The sequence below is a fragment of the Malurus melanocephalus genome, unplaced genomic scaffold (assembly GCF_030028575.1).
Source record: "Malurus melanocephalus ecotype Western Australia unplaced genomic scaffold, MMel_1.1 scaffold_93, whole genome shotgun sequence".
NCBI lineage: Eukaryota > Metazoa > Chordata > Aves > Passeriformes > Maluridae > Malurus > Malurus melanocephalus.
The window spans coordinates 1,263,611-1,283,825 of NW_026623325.1; the positions used below are offsets into that span (position 1 = coordinate 1,263,611).

At 39.9% G+C, this 20,215-nt stretch overlaps 1 protein-coding gene across 1 annotated transcript in view; it reads right to left on the reverse strand.

Moving 5' to 3' along the window:
* CRYL1 (crystallin lambda 1) overlaps positions 1-20,215 on the reverse strand; it is a 47,825-nt gene that overhangs the window by 7,949 nt on the left and 19,661 nt on the right. The window contains exons 4-6 of the mRNA XM_057368508.1: positions 18,227-18,388; positions 14,044-14,238; positions 7,095-7,200 (exon numbers count right to left, since the gene is read on the reverse strand). Of these exons, the coding sequence (XP_057224491.1) occupies positions 7,095-7,200; positions 14,044-14,238; positions 18,227-18,388 (463 nt within the window). The remainder of the gene's footprint in view (positions 1-7,094; positions 7,201-14,043; positions 14,239-18,226; positions 18,389-20,215) is intronic.

Genomic DNA, 20,215 nt, shown 5'->3' on the forward strand with positions numbered 1-20,215 from the left:
TCAATTTTCTTGAATGACACACAGCCAGAAACCTCCAGATTGCCTAGTGSGCTTCAAAATATCCCTAGCAGGAAGTGAGATTCAGGATGAGAAGCATTACTGTGGGATGTGGAACAGGCCGTGATATCATCCTATCTCTTCACTGGGGGAAGAAGCAGAGACCACCACCCACTTCCATAAACACTCTGGAAAGAACCAMTGGTTATCAGGGCTTTCTGACCATACCCTGCCATTAGCATAAATGTTTGCCTATTACATTTTAACAGCTGGGCYCACAGACTTTGGCACCTGAAGCCAACCCAGACTGACCTACCCAGAAAAGAACCCAAGACAATGCTGGACGAGATTCATGCACCAGCCACAAGATAAAGATATAGGTACATTTCAACTTTGTCTTCCAACAGTCAGGAGTCTGAGCAAAAACGTCCCCACATCATGCAACATCACAGAATGTTCCCAGATCAGAAGTAGAAATGACTGAGGCAGAACAGTGCAGATTTATTATACCAGCAGCTGTTGCCAGCTGGGCAACGACAAAATAAAAAATGGCAACTCAGTCAAATGTAGCAATTCAAGCAAATCCCCATGAGCAATTGGCAACAGAAGGAATGGTAAAGAGAGCAGTGTCAGTTATCAGTTATTCTGGTGTTTACTCAGCTGACACAGGTCTATGGCACTTAGACCAAATAGTTTGGATTTGATAYTTTTCCAAAAGTCATCAGGAACCTTTCAAACATCTGGCAAGCTTGTGCAATAATACCATAGATCTGAGTAGTTTTGATTGTGGTAGTCAGAAGTAGGTAGAAGACTGTGCACCAGAAATCTTTTTATACAAGTGTCAAGCTGAAGAGATAACATTAGTATCTTGGGAAAGCTGAATACTTGGATACGGCCRAACTATTTCCCTGCTGAATATGAACTCCTGAGCTGGACATGGTCTTTAAAGCTCACTCAGCCAGCTAGACCTGGAAATCAAGCTCCTACGGGCAGTTCACCTACTGCTTGAATGAATCAGAACAATTTCTGTGTGGGTGTAGCTCATCACTGCAGCAGAGACGTGCCAAATGCAGGCTGCRTAGCACAATTCACCCACTGCATGTAATGTATGAATGAAAAGAAACCTTATGCAATGTCAGCAAGAGGAAAAGGTGCAAAAAAAGTTAGGGGTTTAGAGAAGAGCAGCAGCATTAGTAGAGTTGATGTCAACATTGTGGCTGAAATGGTAACACACAGGCATATATGCTGCATGCCAAACAGGGGGTGGGCATTGCAAAACCTTTCAAGTCTCAAGTGAAGGAAATAGACCAAAAGGTAGAACATACACACAGTCTCACAAGGATTAAAAAAATCAATAGTTCAAAATTAATAACTCAAGATAGTTCTTCCAGTGTGAAATTTTAATTTGGTTTTGATCATCAGGTTCAACTGTAGGCTGCCAGGTTCAAGAAGGCACTCAAGTAATGGGGAATATTGCTGAAAAAAATCACTTTGCTTTTCAACGCAAATTCAYAGCAAATATTTGACTCCAGGCTTTTAGACTTAGGAGTCCTTTGGTTCAAGGGTCAGGGCTATTGCAAGTGGATAAGAAGAGCCCTCAGCTGGAGCTTAGGGATAAGAAGAAGGAAAACAAATATGAGAGAATCCCTTTAWCTTTAATCTTTATTGATCCTACCCAGAGAGCAGCTTAAGCTCAAAGAATTAGCATCGGCAAACAGTGAGACAGAAAGGAGCACCTAGGAGATGGAAAAACAGCGAGATGGTAAATGGGGTTGATAAAAACAACCACCTCTCCTTATGTCCCACTGCTGTGCCCATGCTATCTCCCAYTGGAGAATAAAAATTACACAAGATGCATCTGGGACAGAGGAAGAGGATGATAGGTCCCTCTTGTCTATGTGGTTTGCTGGCTTCTTGCCTAAACTTTATCTTCCTTGCACACRCTTGCTCCGTCAAGGCTGGAGGAAAGAGGCCATGTTGCACGAAGGYAGATGTTGCAGCAGGCATCTGAGAACTGAACACAAAACAGGAACACCTCCAGAGAAGGTAGGAGTTTCCTGAAYCTTCCTTCCACCTCTTAATCACATCTATGGCAGGGAGTGAAAGAAGAGCAGTGAGTAACAGAAAGTTCTAAGGGAGCAGTGTATRCAGGATTACAGAGATGAAAAGGGAAATACTCTATCTTCCTTTAAAGTCTCAAGCACTCTCAGCATTTCTGACTCTTACAGTATAGTTACAGGAACATATTACCACAAGCTAGACAAAGGCATTGATTCAAGGGTCTTCAGCTGCCCATATGTATCTAGGACACACAAGGCTCCAATAATGGAATAAGCTGCTGCTTATTCAGTTTCAGTGAGAGTCCAGGCAGATTCCAAAATGACTGTCCCACAAAAATTGTTCTAATAACCATACTTAAGGTTTGCAGATCCTTACCTGAGGACTTGCACTGGTGTGGTGCAAACATGGTTACTGCTGYAATTCTTCTAGTTGCATCATCAAGGTGAACAAATTATTGATGAAGGAAAAAGAACACAGGGCAGATATTTAGCTYAGGAACATGCATAAAATGCTTCATTGCCCTGAGAAGTCACAAATGAAGCTCATAAAGAGAAAGATGACTGTAATAGTAGGAAAAGAGAAGTGAAAACACAGCAGTATAAAATGTAGTATATTCATGCATTACAGTTTGTAGGCATCTTGAAGTGTCTCAGCTCATTGTATGCTGCCTCATCCCTTTCTCTTCATAAGAAAGTCAAGAGGCATGAGGGCTGAAGGATGCAAGCAAACTCAGTAAACCAGCATGGCAAGGAGACAGCACATGGGGCAGAACAAGGAAAGCACTGAGACACTTGTGAGAGACAGCTGGAGTCAGGAGCAAGGGTTACTGGCATGGACATGGAACATGCCAAGGAGAGGGTGCTTCACGATAGTGAGCATTAACTTGATGACTTTCAACCTGATGAGCAGCATATTAAGATACTGTAATGACTCAAAGAGAGTAGGCAYGATGGTCAAGCCATTGATGCAATAGCATCAACAATTTGAAAAGATTGGGGTGGGGTTGACTTCAGCACATAAAATCTAAGATGCTGCAATGAAAGATGAGTRTGGATGAGAGCAGAAAAGAAGGTGTATTTAAAGGAACATCATGGAGGAATCTAACATGGCTAGATCATGTTCAGAGAAACTAAAGTCCCAAACTTTTTAACTGATAGAGGGATTACATTTCTAGACATTACAGCTCCAAGGGCAGCTTTCTAGATGCAATCCTGTCTTCATCAAGGGTGTGTCTGAACACAGATGCATGCTCTGAGTTAGGGTGTGAATTCACAGGATGTTTTGCACACTGCATTAATTCCCCTATGAATTCACCTAAGTCTCTAGTTGCACAAATACTTGCAACTACACTAAAACAGTGGTAGCACCAAAAAATTTTACTCTCACACCAGTGTTATCATCTCAACAGCAATGCACAAGTATTTCTGCAGGCCTGCTGTGAGCTGGATCAAGGAATTAAACTGAGTCATTATGAACTGCTTGTTTTGTTAGATCAGTTTCAAACCCAGGATGAATTCCTCRGTCTGAGCCACCTGGTGATCATATAAATTCTTTCATTACCATAAGGCAAAAGATGGGTTCTTTGGGACCCCTCTATAATGACTTGAGGAATAAAGCACTAAGAATTCCTGTGCAAAGCTGTGTTTTCCWTCCAGAAAGCAGAGGGAACTACTTTGCACCTGAGAGCCCATAGARGGAAACTGGTGCACAGCAGTCAGGGTCCTGAAAAATTCACATCTTAACCCACTGCATATAAAGTCTTCCATAAAGAAAACCCCTGCAGCTCCACAGAGGCAAACAGCAGCTCTAGACAGGCTACACACTGCTTTCTTCAGCCTACGGGGAAGGGAATTGAACACTTGTAAACACATATGAAATATATGGTGGGTTTATGRAAATTAAAAGGGTTTATATGATTATATATCACTGTAATACTTCATCTCCATAGTACCCTCTTACAAGTATCCTAAATTGGGTTGAAAATTTTATTATCCTATAACATAATACATAGGTTGGACAGAAAGAAGGCAATCTTCCTTTTCTTAGATGTTACTACCTTAGAGGTTCTCACACCTGCTGACCAGCTTGCAGTACAAAAGTTCCCAAACTGGGTTAAAGTTCCATTTGCTCCCTGTACAGCAGCACTGAAGTAGCGGCCAYAGCAATGGAAATAATCTCTGCTCTTGAGCCAGCCAGCACACCTGTTYAGAGTAATTCTTAGATACCACGCTTGGCTATGTCTCACCCAGCCAAACAAGAAAAATCTCCTCCCTTTGAACTATGACTTAYGATTCCCCACTCTATCCTTTTCATATTTTGTGCTTTTCACACAGCACAATCATTCTGCTCCTATCATCCAAAACCAACTCACCTGGCAGATGCTTCTAARATGAGCAACTATTCCCATTTTCAGTAAGAGAAACACAATTTTGATTATGAAGACTTATTCCTGGCTTACTGGATATTTGTACTTACTTTATGGGGACCATACATCAGCCCAATTTCCACACAACTCCTGTAGACACCTGTRTGAATACCCCAGTGAGTAACAGGAAGAATATAATCCTGGAATGGTGTTTACAAAAATGCAGGAGAGAAAACAGCAACAAAGATCCTTCAACCTTCCCCATCCTGCTCTTCTGCTAATACTGGCAGTTTAGATCAAGTTCCAATTATAGCTCACTAAATAACCTACTAATAAAAGAACTGATCTAAGCCAATTGTGAAACATATATGAAGAACTTTTGCTGCAAACCTGTAAAACACAGGATATGACAGTCTAGCCTCTGCTTCTACAGATGATTGACTGCAAGAGCTTAATAAAAAARGGAAGAAACAAGAGATTTCTCAAGAAACAAGAGATTCACGAGGTACAATCTTACTGAGGCTGGACCATCTTCACTATATTCACAGACTGCCTGGTACATGTACGATGGGATGTTGTGTCTGCTAATGTAATCCTACAATAGTAAACAGGCAGACAAAGTCTGAAACATATACCAACATTAATTTTATTTGCTGAAATCAACAATCAACTTCATAAYATTATTCAATTTGGATATGCTTTTTTCCTGCCTAGAGCAGTTTCCTTCCTGTCTGTTGCAATTCAGTTCTCRAACTGTTGTTGCTGTTTCTGCTCCTTTTAATAATTTGACGCTGTCATTTTATTCCAGGTTCAAGGCTGTTGGCYCACTGCCATGTAGTCAGCATTCCTAATACTCATGCAGTGACTGAATGGCAATCTAAAGTGGCCTAGATAATAGATTTGATAGGATGTTTTATGAATATGGAGGAAAGGATATAAGAACYAACACAGGCAAAAAGTGACCTTAGCCCATGGGAAGTTCATGGGAGGATCCTGATGTATGCATTCCCACAGGGAAAGAAGAAACACTGATCTCAGAAAAAAAGAATTAAAATAAATTTATTCAAATCCAAACAAAAATGTCACATCACCCAAACAAAACAAAACAWAACMAAACCAGAGACTCTCCCACAAATAACACTATTTTCTCTCACATGCTTCCTTCATCCTTACTATCCTTCCTCACTGATWAAAAAAGAATTTAAGACTTTGTGAACTAATATCTTATAGCTRTAAAAAAAGGCAGCACTYGATTCCTTCATCCAGATMATCAAYGAAGATATTAAAACRGARTGGGCCCAACACTGAACCCTGGGGGACACCACTAGTGACTGGTCCCCAGCTGAATGTAATTCCATTCCCACCACACTCTGGGCYTAGCCATCCAGGCAGTCTTTCACCCAGCGAGCAGCCAGTTTCTCCAGGAGAATGCTGTGGAAAATGGTGTCAAGGGCTGCACTAAAGTCCGGGAAGGCAACATCCTTTCCCTCCTCTAAGCAGATCATCTTGCTTTAGAAAGAGATCAGGCTAATCAAGCAAATCCTTGGCAAACAAGAGGAGGTCCATATTATTCCACATTATGTGAAGCAATACTGGGCAATCAAACAGAAGTTGGCACTGGCATGGAACTATGAACACAAGCCATCACATGTCCTGACATCAGCAGTTTTGATTAAACTGTCTCTGATGAGTGCAAGAGCCTGAGTCAGTCTGTGAGCACATAAACAGGAGCAGCTCCAGAGTCAGTGACAATGCATCTGCAAGGGCAGGAGTGAAGCAATCCCTCTCACGATCCAAGTTACTGAACAAGCCAACAAGGTGCTTTTGTGGAAGCGGTTCAGTGCAAAAGTGCACTGCAGCATTGCCTAAAAGATCCAGCAGAGCAGGAGCCTACCATGTCAGGGACCAAATAAAACCACAATAAAGACACAGCCCATAATATAAAGAACCAGTATTTAATGAATCTTAACTTGGAAGTTTTTGTGTTTTGTTAAAGTCTTTGCTCAAATCTCTGTGACACTGATCCATAATTTTTATTTTGTTTTATACAATTCACTTTTTATTTAGCTGGGATTTACATACAGTATTMCAAAAACATCTACAAATCTGTCTTAATTATGCAAGACAGATGTCAAACTGCTACTTGACTGCTTTGTCATGTCAACTTTGTATGCACAGGACTTTGCTGACAAAAGCAATTTTATTTCACTTAGGATCTAAGCTCGAAGCACAGCAGCTCCGGGAGTATTTACACTGAAGCTTTGCTACCAATTCAGCATCAGGGCGGCACTCATCTACGTRAAGTGATCTGTTGACACTAGATTATCAGCTTAACTTTTTCAAGAATTTTTTTCCTGAAACTCCAACAGTCCTGAACTGTGCATATAGCAATGTTATCAAAGTACTGGGATGACTCTTGGAAAAAAATACCATTACACAGTGCTTTAATGACTTGTCATCTTTCATGTAATAATTTATAACAGGATAGACAATGTCTATATCCTTCCACTGACCTCGTGTTTTAAATAAGTCTTYCTTTTCTTATCATTACAGTAAAAAAAGAGACAAGTCATAGTTGCAGCAATTCTAACCCAGTTTGTTACATGATATTTCCAGAGTCTTGTGCAATGCAAGCCTGCCCTTCATATTCATCACATTTTATGCTACCTACCTTCTGCATTAAGATGCATGGTTTCCAGAGGTCCAATAAATGCATATCTCATTCCCAATCCATCAGACATCACAAGGTCTAGATCAGTAGGAGATACTACTCCRTCCTAAGCAGCAAAAATACAACAGGAAGAAAGACTGGTGAATGTTTGCTTTTAATGTAAAATTTCCCATTTTTGTAAATAATAAAAAATTAGAGATGTAATAAAAACTAAGGCTAGAAACAGCAGTTAGATTGCAAAGAGAAACACACAGCTGTTTGCCAGAAATGTTCATCTACCATGCACGCCTTCCTATGGTTCAGTAGAAGCAGTCACTCATATCTCCAGGACTACGGTACTTCATAGTCCCAGAAACTGAGAATCAGAAAAGAAAGCAAGCATGACACTCTTAATAGCACATTACCAAAAGAGTTTATATCAMATCCAAGTACTATACCAACCCTTTTAAATACAGAAGTTTTGGCTAAATGTTAGATCTCTCTTCATGTTCCCTTAGTTTTGGATTTTTRGGCACAGTCCTAATCAGCAGAATGGTGGTGTACCAGGAGGTACTGCCCCTGAGGCCACCCACAAAAAAGGCTGGATCCAAACACAGAGRCAACACAGCTGCCACTCCCTCCCACAAAACTCCCTGAACAATCAACCTACCCAGCAGCAACTTGCCCAGGGCTCTCGAGTATATTGCCAGGCTCACACCTCAAGAGCTGGCAGGGTTCAGAGCAAGCAAAATGAAGCATTTCTTGTGAAAAAGATGAGCACTGCTATTCCACCCTCATGCAGCACTTACAAGAAAYCCTCCATCAGGTTGGGGCAAGCACAGAAAGGCTTGTAAAAAAGTTACTTACAGTTCTTTACCTTAACAGATTTACTTGAGAAAAAAACTATTTATCACATGAGGTTGTTCTCCACCTACTAGAAAAATATGAATTAATGAAGACTTGTTTTAACCACTTCCATCAGATAAAGCTTGGTCTCAAGAACTTGTCCTCTTTATTCCCAGAGACATGAAAACATTTCCTTCTGGTTAGAAAGGTGGAAGAGATGATGAACTGCTTCTAATTAGTGTTTTTACCTTACTTTGAGGTGCTCTCCCCACTCAGTGTCTCTTCCTTAACCAACCCCTTTGAGCTTCAGAATACAAGTACACAKACTCATCTGCTTGGCCAAAAATACATCATTTCTGTCTAATTTCTCTCTTGAAGGGCCCTGTCTGAATGCCCCTTTGTATCATTCAGTCATGGGCTAGAATTACAGGCATGCAGGACAGCTCTTCTCATCTGTGGTAGACATTGACATCTGAGCTAGACATCTAGACTCTTTAAAATCACCAGGGAGGAAAAAGAAATCAGCRTCCTAAAGCAGCCATGTAGAATAGGTGAGTTCTGTCCTAAAAGGGCCTAATTCTCCTCACCGATTGAAAGATGAGTAAGGACCTTAGATATGACTGTCTACGCTGTAGATATCCCATCTTAAATGAGCCCAATCTCACCCATAGTACCTTCCTRCGTCCATCACATCATCTACTGCTACTTTAAAAGAAGCTTATAAGCCATGAACTAATGTAACTTCTACAGCTGGCCACAGACATCGAGTTTCATCACCTCAGGCTYAAACTGAGACTTTTATAAGACAACCTCAAGCCTCAACCTTAGGCATTGTTAGCAGGCATTTTCCTATGAAAAACAAGCCTGTCTGAATCCCTGTTGCAGAACTCTGTCTTRAAAAGGAAACACTGACATAATTAAGATCTATGCACCATACATGGAGCTCACAGTTCGCCTAATAATTTAATTAGCCACAAAATGGCAGGGGTAACAAAGCATTATTTTCTTCAAATTAAAGGCAAAGCACAGACATGGTAAAGCAACTCATCTAGAGGCAGATAGAAAGGCCTGCATAAAGACAGAACTAAACAAAAACCTCAGACAGAATTCAGATTACAGACCAGCATCAGGGTAACTAACACAGGCACCATAGTTTCCATGAAAGCTTTTTCCCCTGACATGGCAACACAACTTCTCSGAACAACATCAGCAAAGTCAACAAAAGTGTTCTTCTGTTGGGAGTGCTTCATCCAAACAATGAGTTGTGCTGGTAAAGCTGTGCTTGATGAGTGGTTCCCCCCGGCCCCCTTGGTTGACATGGATTTRTGCACAAAAGACTAACCACAAATTCCAGACAAGCATTTAAACCACAGCAGCAGTTAAAAACTGTAAACATAATGTTAAAAGAGGCTCTTGAAGCACTTCAAAATCATGGCAAAATAATTTTCAAATTAAAAACCTGCTTTCTTTRGATACCATAGGCCTCAGCTATTATATTGACATTTGAAGACCAGGTGCCCTCAGAATCATGACAAGAGTGCTTTGCTCTTGGCCTTTTGATTATAGCTGCAATTTGATGTTTGCAGCTGCTAAAAGGCTAAAGTTATTGCTACCGGAAGGAAACCATGACAGATCCCTTCAGCTGAGGGATACAGTATTCYATACAAATGAGCTCAGCTTCTTCCTTTTAAAAAGACCCTCTTAAAGAAAAGCTTCTTCTTCTCTTCAGAAATTAAAAGCACATAAATGATAAACAAATTAGACCRTCCTCCCCTAGGGAATAACTCTACTCCCATTTATGATGAAACCATAAGTTGGTGGAATGATTCACCAGGGTGCAAGGGCAGCAAGGTGTTTTCCACAAGGATTGGTATTTATGCTAATAACGAAACAAGAAAGAGTTCCTATCCAGATTCATTGTCTAGGTATGAAATAATCTTCCCAGGAGGATTTTTCATCCTGGGTTACCCTTCTGGTAAGCCTTTGCCTCCAGCACTTTCTCACAGAGAGAAGAGGAGTATGTTAAGAGTTCAGTAGAAACTCTCATAACTACAGAACTAAGATTTAAAATAGATTCCACCAAAATCCTCAGTGATCCCAATGGCCAGTCAAATTTCAAAATCTAGACTATCTCAGRATCCTCCACACTTCTTACGACACTATTTATATACCACAATCTCATTTTCCTAGTGATTTTAACCTCCACTGATACCACAGGATTATCCTAATGAGCCTTTGGTATTTTATTAGGGCTTCTCCTTATGCAGGGACCCTTTTCACCTTTCCAGAAACCCTTGGTGGTTCTGCAGTCTCCACCTTTAGGCTCTGACCCAACCTGCCTGGTTTTAATCACCAGTCTTTCCATCTGTGAGTCACACCAACATCGCAACTTCTGTCACGGACTCTGTTTGTAATCATATCAAATGTAATGGCCAAAAAGCCCCACAATTGTACTTTTTTCTCATTCCACCAATTCATCATGCTCTCCTACTCACTCCAGCATCTATTACAAATTTGTTTTGGACTCCACTGCCTCCTGGACCACATACTTTCTGTCTGCAAATCTGATGCTTCCTCCTCTGTATCTCTCAAATCCAGTATTCTATTTTTTTTCTGATTGTCACTAATATATGCACTCTCTTTCAGCAGTACTTATTACACCCTTCTCATGACAATCACTTCAATCAAGTCCCTTCCATCCACATCCTGATGAGATCTTTTTCCAGTCCTGTMATTTTGAGCATATGACTTTTCTCCTATATCCCTCTAGCACGTCTGTCCATTTCATAATGTTTAAGAAACTTGTTGTCCTACACACTTGGCACCTCCTTGTTTTGTTGGCCTTTATCTTCCTTGTTCCATGGCACCCTCATTCACCTCACCCTGCAAGAAACACTCAGTATCAATACTATTTTTCTTCTTGTCCGTTTAAACTTCCTTTCTATGATATTCCCCTTTTTACGGGGCACTGTAACTAGATGTTTAATCCTCTACCTTATCTTCAATCTTTTGGAAAAGTCCTTTGAATAACAATGTAATATAATTGCTAGGAATTTGGACTTTAAAAAGTCTTGACAGCATTAAAGACTGCCAAGCTAGTCACAATAAAGTGTTGGTGAAACTAGTTGTTATTTTCTGGATTATGTCAACCAAAATTTTACCTTCAGAACAAGACAAAGTCAAGCTATTTAACCAACACTCCTTTGYAACATAATGCCACACTACTCTAGAATGTACTGGTACTGGTAAAAGTGCAGAAGTAATGACGTCTACAGTGCACAGTGTGCTCCCAGGCAAATGAAGGCAGGTAAGCTTCTGCTCCAAGAGTTATGAACAAAATCAGACACACCAATGACCACTGTCAATGGAGATGTGAGAAAGCAAACAAATGGTAACASAGAATAACAGAGAAAGCAGTTTGAGATATATTTCCCGTTACTGGCTAAAGGTTATTCTAATGGTTCCAAACTGGTAATATCATAATTTCGGCTTGATAAGAGACGACTAAGGATCTTCAACATCTCACAGTATATCTTTTACTCTCATCATTATCAGCTTTGCAACTTTTCTACCAGAGCCCTAAAAATTAAAAACATAAATARGAAACCTACATGAATGCCACTCTCAGACAGGCTGTGAGGTCCTACAGAATGTTACACCTCTGTAATGACATATTTAAGAAGAAWATCAAAACAAAGAAGSCACTCTTTTTTTCTAGCCAGAGAACAKGAGGAGGTGAAAACACATGAGGAGAACAGMATGGAGACACCAAGTGGAGAAGGAGCAGGAGGAGGTGCTCCAGGCTCCAGAGCTGGAATTCCTCTGCAGGCTGTGCTGCAGACCATGGTGGAGCAGCTGTGACCCTGCAGCCCATGGGGTCCAYGGGRGATGCAGAGATCCACCCGCAGCCCATGGGGGAGGTGCYCACACCATAGTAGGTGAATGCCTGGAGGAAGCTGTGATCCGGTGGGGGACCCGGTGGAGAGAGTGGGTCCAGCTTCTTGGAGCAGCCTGGCCTTGGAGGACTGCACCCTGTGGATGAGTGASCCAYGCCACAGCAGTTTTGGGAGGACTGATGCTTGTGAGATGGACACATGTTGGRGAGGTTCACAGAGAAGTGTCTCCTGTGGCAGGGACCCYATKGGGCAGCAGRGGAAGGACTCCTCTCCCTGAGGAGCGGAAGAAGATCTCGGTGATGAACTGACCAAAAACCCCTCGTCCTGTTCCCTGCACTGTCAGTGGGAAGAAAGGAGTGGTTGGAGGGAAGATTGGTGTTTTAAGGGCTTATTTTTACTTATCATCCTCCTCAGATTATGTTAGTAATAAATTCACTTTGTAACTTTCAGTTGAGCCTCTTTTGCCCTTGGAGTGTTTCCTCYAAGTCTTTATCTCAACTTATGACCCCTTCGTTTAATTCTTTTATTCTCTCCTCTGCCCAGCTGTGGCAGGGGAGAGTGAGTTTGTGGCTGTCGTGGGTGCCTTATGTTTGGCCAGCGTCTAAACCACGACAATTAGTATTTAATCAACTTCATAGATCAATTTATGATCCTTGGGTAAATTAAATTTCTCCTTCACAGTCATTTAGTCTTTCCTGCTTCAAAAATCTTGTTCTTAGCAAGACTTATTTTATATCAGATCTCTTCCTTTCATGGAAAGGTTACACTATGGGAACCTCTTTAACAGTGAATGTTGTAGTTCAGGAAGCTTTTTCCTCATGAACTTAACCTTCCTAACAATTTTTAGCAGTTTGTTTTACATTTTTATTCTTGAGGATATTTTTTCACCAGTGTTTTTATGGTTTCTAAAATAATTTACAGGCTAACTTAGATAGGGACAGACTCATCTGTGGTGCCCAGCAACARGACAAGAGGACAGGCACAAACTATAAATTCAGAAAGTTATTTCCGAATAGGAAGAAAAAAATCTTTACTTTGAGGGTAACAGAGCACTGGAGCAGGCTGTCCAATAAGGATTTTCTGAAGTTATTCAAAACCCACCTAGACAYGACCCTGTGCAACTTGCTGTAGTAGGGGGGTGGGACTATATGATCTCCMGAGGTCCCTTCCAACCCCAACTATTCTGTGAWYCTATGCTACTGTCTTTTCTATCCTGTGTCTTCCAACAYGACTACAGCTTTCTGAAGAGGTTTTTCTTATCATAAACCTGAGACTTTGTAATAAAAATCTAACTACAGAAGCCATTTTTAAAATTTAAACAAACATCTCCAGTAGCAGATCAGCTCCTTCCTCACAATGCTGCTTTACTTACTGTTACTCACTACCTCCTTTACATTGTTGTATTATGTCGCTAGTGAAAGATACAGGTAACCAAAATCAATTCAGCAGCTGTGTTTAAATACTTCTTTGGAAAAAAGTGTTGCTTTGTTTACAATAATATTACTTTAGTTTTAAGATCTTTACCTATATTTGTGTGCATGGTTGTTTTAAACAGCTTGAAAAATCAAGCYCATACAACACTCCCTACAACAAAAAAGTAAATCTATTAAAGCCCAGTTGAAACTCTTCTCAACACAAATAGCAACAGACTCAGAACTAGGCTGCTGCTGATGAAAGATCAGACTTTTCAGCACAGTAACTGTGGGAAAAGACGAAGGGACACAAACAAATGATTCTCATCTAGAAGTCTGAATGGGCAGGAGGAGGAGAAATCTGTCTTTACCTACAAATATCAAGTAACAGTTGAACCTACGAGTTCAGTTTGTGAAAGGCCACAGAGAAAACCATTTAAAATATTTTCATGACCTCTGTACAGTAGGCCAACAACACTGTGAAAATTATGAGAAGCCTACAAAAAAAMATTCCGTATTTTGATTCCTGTGCTTTTACGATTATTCTTTTGATTGTCCTGAAAATAACAGTATTCTGAAAAAAGAAAGCAGGACAAAGAATATTTGTTACAATTATGTATCACCTTGTTTGCCAGTCTTTGCTTTTTATAATTGACATCACTTCTTACTGGGTTTAATTTATATTTAAATATACATTTTATGTTCATAAGGGACAGCTTAACAAAGATGACACAAATTTACAGGAAGTTTAAATACACAATCTCACTTATCACATTTACAGAACTGACCAAGTACTAAAAAAAAAGATTTACATACATCCACAAGTCTCCAAGCTTCACTTATCACTGCATACTGTAGTCGATTCAGAACAAACCCTTCGATTTCTCTGTTYAGTTTGACAGGAGACTGACCAATCTTCTTCATCAGGGCATATGTCTTCTCTACAGTTGAAGGATCTGTTTCTGGATGAGGAACAATTTCAACCAATGGCACAAAGTAAGGTGGATTTACCTCAAGAAGAAACASAAAAGAAGAACATCAACCATCAACATAAAACATCTTTATAGCTGCCACTAGCTTGGATAATTTCCAGTGAACACAGTAAGCCTGATATTCAGACCTTGAAAGACTTCACCAGTCCAATAAAAGCTGGTGCARCATGAATTAATTTTTTTAAAAAACTAAACTTGCACTAAATCAAACTCTGTTTAACCCCAGTAAAATTAATGGAGATTCACTCAAACAGTACTAGAAGACTTTATATTGACTTCAGTAACTTTTCTCACTATTCAGGCTGCTTGTTGTTGTAAGACATGGTCACCACCTGTCTTCAAAATAAAGCAAGGCATTTCCTGTTACACAGTCSGGAGCTTTAAAACAAAAGTATTGCTAAACACCACCTGTAAGATGAAACACTTAACAGATAAGCTGCTACTGGCCCAAGCCTGTAAATATATGCTAAACACAGTAACAGATATGACATAAAACATACTTTGAAAATGTTGCAGAACAGGTTACCTTCAAACACTGTASTTAGAAAAAAAAATTACCTCTCCCTGACTCTTTCCAAATGTAATTTCTCATCAAGTCAAGACTCTTGTGTAATGTATTTTCAAAGTAAAAACCAAAAAAAACTAAAGAGCATCCTACAAACAGCTAAAAGTTCTTCGGGTCATAGTGYTACAGACAATATTGGATGCATGCCCTTTCCAAAGAGCATAACTGTCTTTCAGCTGTACTCTTAAAGGTGTTAAATTCAGCTCTCCATCTAGTTCCAGGCAATAGAAGGAACAAACATACAATAAATTTCTACCAGGAATAACACTAACATTTAAAGGATGATAATTAAGTCCTGATWTTTTCATCATGTTCCCTTATAGTCAATTACTCTCAATTGTGCTCCTGTAAATGCAAGTAGAGGACTTAGTGACAGCAATGTGCAAGCRACCTTTCCTCTCTGCACGATCTTTCTCTGCAGGATTTACATGGTTCCCTWTCCTGCAGGGTCTGACCAACACATAATCTGACATATGTCACATCTGCTCTAACTACTGATGTAACACACTTCGTTCCCTTTGGAGGCCCTTGTGTCCCAACACAGCCTCTCTCCCATCAGTCTCTTTGGCAGTTGCCACCACCAGTGCTGAGATCAGTGTGGCAGATGGACACCATTCAATGGTCCCAGGCAACTCAGCAAGACCCAAAACACAGCAAGCACCAAAGCACTGTCTGAGGTTTTTCTAACCCTTAAGTAGATCACAGGTTCCAGTCAGAAAGAAGACAAGTTAATTGTTGAGAGAGACTGAGTCTATTAAAAATTTCTTCAAAGATTAGCATTGACAGTGATCTTATTGAAATATTCCATTTCATTAATTTGGCACAGGGAGTACATGGGTATGTTCATACGCACACTGAGGAGACACAAGAAGAGAATTTTTTAGGAGTGAGATAACAGATGTAGGCAAAAAATGAAAGTGGTAGAACATAGATGAAATGGGGAATGAGGAAATTTTCTAAAAATGAGAAGTATATCAGGAAACAGAAGGTCACCTTAGTCTAACAAAGTGACAGCTAAGAAAGGAGACAACAAAGAAAACACCAAAACAAATTTAGTTGCACAAAAGCTGACAACAAACAGAAATATTAATTTTAATGGAATGTTAATAGACTGGAAAAAAATAAGAACACACAAACAATTTCTAACAGGAGTAGCGTAGTTAAAAAAAGTCTAACAGAGAGAGTTTAATACAGTTTTAAAGTAATTTGATTACAGGGTTTCCTGTACAACAGAGGACTCCAGTCAATGGCACAAATCTCCTCTAGCTCTACATTTCTAGTTGTGTGACCTACTGTACATGACAAGAGAACCATTCTGCAGTAGACCTCTACACTGCCTGAAACTGCCTTCAGAGAAGGGCTGTTTTTCATGGTAATATCTGTTTTGCAAGTATTGTGTGCATTTCTATCATGCATCTATGGGATTTCATTTCTTTTTTCTAATTTCTGAACCATGTTAAACAAAGGGATGAGCTACTTCTGCCCTGTGAGCACTTCATTTCCTTTCACCTCAACACCCTCACCTGCAGCAGAGGCTCTACAACTTTAGCTTTTAATTTTTCTGTCATTCAAATTCCACACTTGTTTTCAGTGTCTTCCAGAGCTGCTTGCTTCCTGCAGCCACCAAATCCTACTATTGTGTTCAAGATTTCAGTAAAAACCAAACCAAACAAAAAAAAAAAAAATAAAAAAAAACAAACCAGCACCCAAAGCCAACAACTCCTACAAACCAAGCATGTTTCCTGATGCAGATGCAGTAACGCCTCTGGAAGAGCACACTGGGTCACAGATTCTTTGGTACACTCAGTACAGCTAAGTAAAGCTGAGATTACTGAGAAAACACTCTCAGYTGGACTGCAAAGACATTTTGGAACAATTAGACATTTTAAGACACTCTAAAGAGTTTGCTTTGAAAAAATATATATCCTTGCAACAGCAAAGTAGAAAATGTTCATACAGAGACTAGCTACCTTTCCAGATCTGATAAAACCTGGTTTCAGGAGTGGATCCTATAAAGACTGCAGTTCAGACTAAACAAAGTCAACTGGTACAGACCAACATGGGAAAACAGTAACAAAGAGTACAGAAAAATCAAAGACTGACAGTCAAACAGGAACTGGTCGAAAAAAGAAATTGTATCATTACTTAATATAGAAATGTTATGAGACATTATATAGAAATATAGAAATGTTAAGACATATTATCTCTTCTCTTGCACTAGAGAAAATTACAACCCTGGAAATAAGAGCTAAGGAACTACTGAATTTTAGACTGGAGAAATGCTAGATCTAGGCACAGATACATACTTCGAAATTTTATTATTTTTATAACTGAAAGGGATTGAAAACTTACTATGAAGAAACAAACTAAACTAATCCTTTTCTTCCTCCTGCCACCCAGTCAACCCCAAGGCACAATGGTGGTGGTGGAGGAGAGGTCTCAGAAAGGCACTGACCAAATGCTTTGACACTACAGCATTTGGCTACAGGCAGCTGTAGAGACACTACACTAAAGTGCTCTTGAGCATGCCCAGGGAATTGATATTTGCTTTACACCCTGAGGGATGCCCTGGAGAGACACCATGCAGTTACCAAATTGCAGAGACCAGAGACTTGCTTCACCTTTCTTCAAACTGACCTTTTAGCTGATCAGTTGACCACAAACTAACACTGGGCTAACAAATTCATTAGCTTACTGAGTAGTGGAAAACAGAAGCAGTAAGAATTACAGTGATCAAGATAAAATGCTCTTTCATGTGATAAACTGCTGTCTGGCAGTTCCAAACAGACCTCTACAGAAGCTCACAAGTGCCCTTGACCATTCTGAGGTGCTGCTGCAACTTCTAGTCATTCCATTTTTGCATCACTGTCCTGTCCCAGTTGGTCACAAAGCATGCAGATTCATCTCCAAGTCCAATTTAGTCCCTTTCATCATTCCTTGATTCCTCTTTCAGGTATACTGCTTCTGCATCACAAGTCTAAAGAAACCAGAGTTTAAATTTCCTGTCTTTAATCAATATTACCTGACAAGCATGTGCAGTTCAGTGCTTGGATTCTTACTGCTACGCAGCACAAGCTGAAAAAGAATACTAGAAAAGGCTAACAATGACAGAAGAAGAAAGCAGCAGTGTTACGAGTTTGTACCCAAAACATAGAATTGCTACATTTTGAAAGCCAGTAGTGTGAGAAACACACAATATCAGCACAACAGCTCACACAGAACATATCTTGAGCCAATACTATGCAACATGCTACATCCTCTCAATTTTGTAGATTAGTGCTGCTGCTCATAGAATAACCAATCTACAAGTTTTTTTAAAAGTTGGCCCTTGCACACTAACTATGTCACACAAGTGCTCTAAACACTTCTCTGTGTCTTTCAGTTGGCAGGAAGGAGCTTGGGATGCAGTTTACACAAAAAGGAAACATGCCATCATACTTACAGGATGTGACACGATGCACTGCTTAACATGTTTAAGGCCWGTGAACAATTTGCTGGGTAAGAGACAAGAGGTCGAGCTGCTCAAGACAACATTGTCACCCACAATAAGATCTAGCTGACCAAAAATCTTCTTTTTCAGTTCCARGTTCTCTGGAGTACATTCCTGGAATAAAACAAACAAAAAAACCAAACAAACCAGTATTAGAAGTCATGCTGTTCAATAGCATCTATCCATAAATTTCAGACTTCAYTGATCCCACCTTGACACCCAGGAATTCAGCACAAACCATCTATTTTAATCAGCCTGGATATACCAATGACCATTAACACAAAAATATCKTTCAGCTAAAGAAATTGAAAGCCCAAGAGTTTATGTACAGCAGAAGATTGACGACCATACCCCACAGGAGATCTAACACAAATGCAAAGATTCTGTTTTGTCTAAAATAACACACTTTTACTCACACAGGGAGATAACAAAATACTGAGGAATAGGACCTGGTCTCCAATTCTTTTTTTGTTAAAGAGAATCTCACAGGATAAAAGTCAGTATTCTCTCTCAGACAAGTTGGAAATGAACAGGTGTATTTCAAAAGAAGACAAACTTACAATCTCCAGAACTATGGCAGGAGATTCCAAGGTACAGCTCTGCAATTTGTGCTGAAACAATTCYCAGAGTTGAAATGAATGAAGATACTTAAGCATTTTAAGTGTGAGGGTCACTGAGAAAGATTTCTGAAGTAGAATGGATGGTATCAAAACTTCTCCCAAAGCTATTGAGCACGTTCAGCTCTACATTATTGTGTGAAATTTCACATATAGGAGCCAAGACCCACAACTAGCAGTCTGCTAGATTTCCAAAATTATCTYCAGGAGCTGCCTGAAGGAGAGCATGAAAAGATCCACTAGTTTAGAAGGAGAAGGATGTGGGATAATAACTATAGTGGGTCCCACAAAAGACTTTGGTTTATGAGAAGAAAATGGAGGAACAAGGCCAGCTTGTTTTCTAGAGTTTTTGGCAGAGTTCTAAAAAATCCAAACAGGATCCCAAAGTTGCAAAACCTCAGCTTTCCCTTTAAAACACATAGAAAATACCTGTACTTTTCCAACTCTTACCTTCTCTCACTTGTTAGTCCTTGATTCTTTATGCTGAACTGCACATGGCAAGTTTAGGGAAAAAGACTGCATATTTGACACAATCAAAAATTTACATTTAATATTTTCAGCTTCAGACAGACTCTGTGGCAGGAATGCCCAGGGCCAGAGTTTTTAAATCAATAAATGGGTTAAAAGTAATTTGAAGTCTTAAAAAATAAGCTCCATGGAACAGTACTAAAGGTTCYATGATGCAGAAGAGATAAACAGGGTCATTTAAGAACTCCAGATAGAGCCCAAAGTATTAGATGGCCTTATCAAAACGAAATGATACTCTGCTGATAGTTCCAGAATCCCTGCTTGTTGGTTAGGTGTAAATGGTTTCTTTTAGTGAAGCCAAAGATGACGAGAACGCTRCAGATACTGTTCAAGCTAATAAAAGAGCTGCTCTGAATAGGTTTGTGAACTTGAAACTCTAAGCCTGCTCTCACATAAGATGATAATCAAAAAAGGCAAACTCAAATCTGCTGGAAACTCAAACCTGCCACGGTTACGTAAGGTTTCTGAATGGGCCATTTGCTTGGAGTTTCTTGTATAGTGTCACAATTGTATTCAGGTTGTTGGACCACTGCAATAAAGTTTCTGTTCTCAAGCATGCAATTATTTTCTCAGAGACACCAATTCCCAGAAGAACAGGAGGAAAATTAAGCTCTAAACAATCCATTAAACAGGAACCTCACTTGTTGTCAGTTATGGAGCCTGGAGAGGTCTGAAGCTATTCTGTTTACCCTGAGAAAGAGAAGATCAAACAGAGAGCAGATAAGATATGGGTTTAAAGCTACCACAGTTTCTCTCAAAGAATCAGTGCAAAAAGGTTAGCACGCACCAGTACACA